We start from the raw sequence: 7,423 nt of genomic DNA, 5'->3' as shown, positions 1-7,423 counted from the left end.
AGCAGCCGCGGCCCCGCCCCTCCCGCCCCCGGAGCCCGGGTCCCGCCTCTCCAGTCCCGCAGGGTCTGTCGCGGCCCTTGCTGTCCTCGCACCGATAGAACGCTTTGCTCACGGCGATCTCTCTATAAAGTTGTTGTTGTGGCTTCCGCCGCGGGTGGAGGAAGATGGCGTCGGGAGGTGGCGGCTGTAGCGCTTCGGAGAGACTCCCACCGCCGTTCCCCGGCTTGGATGCGGAGTCTGAGGGGACAGCCGGGGGGTCAGAACCCGAAGGTGGGGACAGCGACACAGAGGGGGAGGACATTTTCACTGGCGCTGCGGCAGCGGTGAGTTCCACCCTTTGGGGCAGCAGGCGACAGGGCGCCCCAAGATAGAAGAGATGCCAGGAGAGGGTCCAGGGAACTAGGGAGAGTGGGCCTGGTGAGACATCGCCTCGGAGTCTGCAGTCGGGGATGGGGGGCCCTGAGTGAAAGCCAAACGGTAGGTTGAGGAATGAGGGGTTGTTGTGGTTTCGCCGCCGAGGTCCTTAAAAGCCAAGAGCCGCCGAGACCGTTCTTTGGCCTTGCAGTGTGATCGCCCCACAGATCCACGGGGCTGTTTTCTGGTTGTGCTCTGGCCATGCTGACTCAATAGGTCAGAATAAGGGGCTGGGGTCAGACCTTTCCTCTGCCATACTGCTGCTAGGTTGAAGAACGTTATCTGGAATAGCCTGGACTAGTGACCCGCCCACAAATCCTCCTTAGATCTGCACTTACCAGTTATTACCAAAATAACTTAGTTATTTGGTAACTAAGTTTATAAAAGTTAGGTTGACTCCTCTCTTCAGGAGAATAGGGCCAAAGCTCGTTGTTCAGATAAGGCCCTGCCAGATAAATTACCACATAAACCAGAAAACATGCTATTAAGAGAAAGCATTAAAGTGGCAAGTACCTAATTGGGAGCAAATCTATAAATGGGAGGAGGAAATGACATTTCCCATAGTAAATATACAGATTTCTAATAAGATACAGGAAAAACTAACCTTCATATGGGGAACATGATACTCAATAAACAGTTATGGAACTAGTTAAGATGTTTAGGGCTATTTTATGAGAATACTGACTCATAGCTCTTATACAGTTAGTTCCAGGTTGTAAAGTTCAGTGCTGAGTCTGTGAATTTATCTTTTGAATATTGGATTAGGCTTCTCTTCATAGTAGCTACTCAGAAACTAATTGACTAAATTTAAAGTCCAGAAAATTGCACGCATACCATAATTTAGTTTTAAAAACTTATAAGCCTCAATTTTTCAATTCTTTAATTCCCATCACTTTGCCTCCAAAATGTAACTAAACACAATATGAAGATTCACTTGTATCATTAGGAAACTACTCCAGTCACTAAGTGCCTACTTTGATGGCTTTTAGCTAATCAAATCAATCTTATTAGGTTCTTTTTGTTGTTGTTTTTGGCACCAGAGATTGAACCCAGGTGTGCTTCACCATTGAGCCATATCACTAGCCCTATTTATTTTTTGAGACAGGAACTCCTAAGTTGCTTTAAAAATTTTTAATGTAGTATGTGTCTGTAAAAGTTTGAGACTCACCTCATTTATGTCAGAAAAAAAAGATTTGTTTTTTTTGAAACTTTTCTGTGACAATCATTAGAATTTTCCCTTTATAGTATTCAGGAATTAAGTCCATAATGGTGCTCCTACAGTGCTTGCTGATGCTAATATAAACTTTCTAATGAAGTCTGTTATTCCAGAAAATAATTCTTGTTGTTATCTTTGTTCAAATTTTAAACAAATCTTTGTATAGTTAATCTCTCATAAATCATGGAGAACAGCTACTGTTGGTAACTCTAGGATGATAGATATTCAGACCAAGTATTTGAAAATAGATACTCCGGCACTGAAAACGATTGGTTCCTGGACAAATGTTGATTTATTTTCCAAAGGCGAGGCTGGAAGGGTGAGAAATTATTTTCCAGAATTCTCTAAAGAAGTTCAGGAGCCATAATTTAATTGATCTCACATGATACCTGTCTCCTAAGATTGTAAAATCCCTTGCCTACTTTCCAGCTAATGGGAGGAAGAGGGGATTATAATGACCTTGTTCTGCCACAGAAATCATAGTCATTTTTATTTAGATTTGATACAGAAAAACTGAGTTGCTAAGGAAACTGAAATACCCCTTGTAAGCTGTCTTTCTTTGAGCTGTCTTTCTTGATACTAATTTTCAGGAAGCCAGGACCACAAGATTCCTCACTAGTTAAACTGTTTTGTTAAACAGCCATCAAATACAAATTACACTTCAATAAATACTTTTAGTTGTGAGCCAGAGAATATAGAGGATTGCAAAGGATTGTAGCACTTCTGTATTTTAAGGAATAACAGTGAAGGATAAAATAATTAGAGTGGGCTTTGAATTCTGACTTAAATCTAGACTGTACTACTTGCTTAACTTTAGATAAGATACTCTGTATAAAATTTTCTCACCCACAAATTATGAATACTAATAGTACAGTTGGGCTTCCTATCTTGACTTTGACATCTGTGAATTCAGCCAACCACAGATTGCGGGTGGGGAAGGTTGCTCTGTAATGAACATGTATAGACTTTCTTATCTATATTCCCTAAACAATTCAATATTAAAAACTATTTGCATTGTATTAGGTACTATAAGTAATTAAGATGATTTTAGGTTTAAGGGAGCTCTGTAGGTTATTCAAATATTGTGCCATTTTATATAATAAACTTGAGCATCCCAGATAATGGGGTGGACCAGAGCTGTGCTAGGTGGGTTACTGGAACCAGTCTAATCCCCATCATATATGGAAGGAGGGACTGCTTTTTTTGTGTGGGGGGGTGTGTGTGCTGGAGCAGTGCAGTACTGTGGATTGAACCTGGGGCCTTGCACATGCTGGGCAAGCACTCCAGCATTGAACTACCTCCCCAGCCCAGGATGGCTATATTTACTTCTGTTGTTTTGAGGATTAAATTAGAATATCTGTGAAACATCTAGAACAGTTCCTTTCAAATAAAAATATTTTAAAAAGTACTTAATGTTTTGAGGGCTTGAGCTGTATTTGTTGATGAGCATTTAGTAAACTAAAATTATTCTAAGAAAAAAAAATCCATAGAATGTAATCATGGATTAGAAAAGTTAATTAACCCTAAAAATAGGTAATACAGTTATCAAAAATCAAAATTTAGGCCTATAATCCCAGGGGCTCAGGAGGCTGAGGCAGGAGAACTGAAAGTTCAAAGCCAGCCTCACCAATTTAGCAAGACCCTAAGCAACTTAGGAGTCCCTGTCTCAAAAAATAAAAAGAGCTGGGGATATGGCTCAGTGGTGAATCACACCTGGGTTTAATCTCTGGTACCAAAAACAACAACAAAAAAGAACCTAATAAGATTGATTTGATTAACTAAAAGCCATCAAAGTAGGCACTTAGTGACTGGAGTAGTTTCCTATTGATACAAGTGAATCTTCATATTGTGTTTAGTTACATTTTGGAGGCAAAGTGATGGGAATTAAAGAATTGAAAAATGAGACTTATAAATTTTTAAAACTAAATTATGGTATGCGTGCAATTTTCTGGACTTAACAGCTGCTGCTGTTAATCATCCCATTGTCTTTCTTTTACAGCCCAAGAGTACTGGACTTTGTTAACACAGAAATAAAAATGTGATTTGAGTATAGTATTGGCTTTGTTAGTACAATAATAAAAATGTGATTTGATTTATAATAGAAAGATGTACATCTCAAAATCTGTAAACCAATTATTTAAGTGGAAGAGACTGAAGCAAAAAAATTATTAGAACAAATCTGAAGTCATTACTCTTAGGCTGAAAAACCAGCTTTTGGAAGTTCTGATTCTTAACAATACCTAAGACCTTCTCTTCTTTCTCTTTGTGGGCCCATAAATAAGAAAAGTCTACTCTCTATATATTATCTGAATTGAATCCAGATGTATAGCTTTTTAGTTAAAATTCTATTAATTAGGGAATAGGAGTAATTTTTCCCTTAATAAAACAAGTGACTAAAGTAGAGCCATTCTTTTGGTGCTCATAATTGTTAAAATTGTCTTGTTAAAAAATATATATATATATATAAATCTCATATATTTTCCCCCTCATTTGATTTATGCTCTTATGGGCTTATTGCTCCCTCATTGTGTTTGTGAAGTTATAAACCTAAAGTGATTAGAATTGAAGCAAATTATTTTATTTGCCTTCCCAGTACTTATATGCCTGCCCTTGTTAGCAGCATGCTGGGACCATGACTAGATTTATCTTATAAATAAAAGGGAAGAACTGTGGCAGGACTTCTCATGTTGAGAGAAAGGGAGAAAACATAAATACCTTCAGTTCAGATTTTGGCCAAATCTGGCAACTCCTTTTGGTGGACAATTGGAATTTTTTCCCATCTCTCTTTGTGTGTGTGTGTGTGTGTGTGTGTGTGTGTACACCAGGGATCAAACTCAGGAGCACCCCAGCCCTATTTTGTATTTTATTTAGAGACAGGGTCTCACTGAGTTGCTTAGTGCCTCACTTTTGCTGAGGCTTGCTTTGAACTCGTGATCTTCCTGCCTCAGCCTCCTGAACTACTGGGATTACAGGCATGTGCCACTGTGTCTGGCCCATTACTCTTATTTTGTGAATTGAAGCCCTAGTGATTAGAGAAATGTTTGGAAAAAAAATGAAATAAGATAAAAAAGGAATAGCAAAGGGAACTTGAAAAGTCATATTTTGAATAATTTGATTAGTCAAGAATCATTTACATATGTTGCCTGGTGTGCTGCAGACCTGTAATTCCAGCGGCTCTGGAAGCTGAGGTAGAAGGATCGCAAGTTCAAAGCCAGCCTCAGCAATTTGGCAAGATCCTAAGCATTTTAGCAAACCTTGTCTCAATTTTTTTTTTTTTTTAAAGGGCTGGCAATGTGGCTCAGGGGTTAAGCTCCCTAGGTTCAATCTCCAGTACCAAAAAAAGAATCATTTACATATGTCTACTGGTGTTTAAGATTAATGCACAATATAATTTACTTTTATTGGTATTTAAAATGTCTTGGGGATAGCAGTTGACTCCTAAATGTCAGTGTTTTATGTATATGACAGAAAGTTGTGTAAATGTAAGTTACATATTAACATTTAAATAGGAAAGGGCATAGTCATAGAATCTAGCTCTAAATCTGTGATTAGTATAGCATGTATCCTTGTGGGGAGAAATCAATTTTTTAAATCATGGTTAAAAAAAACCACAAAATATACCATCTTAATTGTTTTAGGTATACAGTAAAGTAGTGTTAGGTATATTCACATTGATGTGAAACATCTACAGAATGTTTTCAACTTGCAAATCTAAAACTCTGTACCCATTAAAGAATAACTCCCCCTTTCCTCTTCTATCCAGTCCTTGGTAATCATCATTCTAATTTTACATTTCTATGAAAGTAATTCTTTTTTTTTTTTTTCCTGTTGAAACAGAGTCCTGCTATATTGCCCATGCTGGTCTTGAGCTGGTTGGCTCAAGCCATCCTGTTGCCTCAGTCTCTTCCCAGTAGCTGGGACTACAAGTCAATTACACTGAAGCCAGCATAGTTTCTAATTTGACTAATTTAGATATCTCATATAAGTGGAATCATGCAGTATTTGTCTTTTTCTGATAGGTTTTTGCTTGCTATAATGTCTTCAGGGTTCATCCATATTGTACCATGGGTCAGTACTTCATTTTAACTTGAATAATTCTCTCTTGTTTGTATATTACCCCAGTTTGTTTATCCATCATCTACCAGTGGTCACTTGGGTTGCTTCCACCTGTAAGCTATTGCAAAAAGTGCTGTTTTGAACGTGAATGTGCAAATATCTCATTAAGATCCTACTTTCATATTTTTGGGATGTATACCCAGTAATGGGATTGCTGGATTATATGATAATTCTAGTTTAATTTTTTTAAGAACCTCCATACTACTTTCCGTAGTGGTCACACCATTATACAATCCCACTTCAGCTCTTTTCAGACCTTGAGTGTTCATAGAATAACTTCTTTGGATCTGGGACAGAATTTGGTAGTTTTATTAATAGCTGTAAGGACATCCACAGTTCAACTGGCCAGTACTTTAATTCTCTGTTCTGTAAAACATGCACATTTGTTCCCAAAGGTGTAGCCTGTCCTCAGTAAGTTACTTGGCACTTAGACCTTCTGTGGTCTTAATCAAACTTCTGAAAGTGAATCTCCATAACAATATCTTTAAAAATACCCTTTTATTTTCAGTACTAGGGATTGAACTCAGGAATGCTGTACTACTGAGCCATATCCCCAGCCCTATTTATTTATTATCTTGAGACTGGGTCTTGCTAAGTTGCTAAGGGTCTTTCTGTGTTGTTCAGGGTCGCTTCAAACTTGTAATCCTCTAGCCCCAGCCTCCTGAATAGCTGAGATTACAAGTGTGTACCACCACACCCAGCTCTATACATATCTTTATGAAAAGGTGTATTGCTGCCAGGCATGGTGGCGCGCACCTGTAATCTCAGCAGTTTGAGAGGCTGAGGCAGGAGGATCTCAAGTTCAAAGCTGGCCTCAGCAAAAAGCGAGGTGCTAAGCAACTCAGTGAGACCCTGTCTCTAAATAAAATACAAAATAGGGCTGGGGATATGGCTCAATGGTTGAGTGCGTTCAATCCCTGGTACCCCCCCCCCACACACACACACACATACACAAAGGGTGTATTGCTTAGTTTCTTTAATAATGGTTTAGTCATTGAAATAGTATGGGTAAGTTTCCCTTTCAGGTATAATATCTTCTACAGGCACATTGCTTCAAATAGTACATTTTGGAGTTAACATCACAAGTTGAAATTCCACATTCTGATAAAAATATTCTTTAAATAGTCAGTGATAGGACTGGGGCTGTAGCTCAGTGGCAGAGCTCTTGCCTAGCATGTGTGAGGCGCTGGGTTTGAGCCTTAGCATCACATTAAAAAATAAATAAATAAAAAGGCATTCTGTCCATCTACAACTACAGAAAATTAAAAAGAAAAAGAAGGCAGTGATAGTATTATGGCCAAAAGTTCACTTTAGTGTTTAGCTCAAATGATAAACAGATTGTACTTCTTGAAAATTTACATTTCCATGAAGTACAGAATCATTAATTTATTTTTTTAGTAGCAAGGGCTATGGTGTAGCTCATTTTTTAAAATTTTAATTTATTTTTTCTTGGTTCTAATCAGTTTATTAATCATTAAATTGCCCTAACAGTTAACCTAACTTTCAGAATTATGGAGGTAGTGGGCACAGTGGTGCACACCTGTAATCCCAGCAACTCAGGAAGCTGAGGCAGGAGGATCTCAAGTTCAAGGCCCCAATATGGGGATGTGGCTCAGTAGTAGAGTATCCCTGGGTTCAATCCTCAATATCCACCCACCAAAAAAAAAAAAAAAAAAA

The 7,423-nt window shown here is 38.4% G+C and overlaps 1 protein-coding gene across 6 annotated transcripts in view; it reads left to right on the top strand.

The window, feature by feature from the left end:
• Positions 1-41: 41 nt before the first annotated feature.
• Positions 42-7,423, top strand: part of Snx1 (sorting nexin 1) — a 51,527-nt gene continuing 44,145 nt past the window's right edge. For 3 of the 6 annotated variants that reach the window (XM_048793344.1, XM_048793345.1, XM_015480558.2), the window contains exon 1: positions 58-323. In XM_048793344.1, coding sequence (XP_048649301.1) covers positions 165-323 — 159 coding nt within the window. In that variant the 5' untranslated portion in view covers positions 58-164. Of the gene's footprint in view, positions 324-7,423 lie in introns of all 6 variants that reach the window. The other 3 variants (XM_048793343.1, XM_015480559.2, XM_015480557.2) reach the window with 2 other exon arrangements.

Source organism: Marmota marmota, unplaced genomic scaffold (assembly GCF_001458135.2).
Source record: "Marmota marmota marmota unplaced genomic scaffold, marMar, whole genome shotgun sequence".
NCBI lineage: Eukaryota > Metazoa > Chordata > Mammalia > Rodentia > Sciuridae > Marmota > Marmota marmota.
The sequence above is the reverse complement of the archived record's forward strand: the minus strand, read 5'-3'. Positions and strand labels throughout refer to the sequence as shown.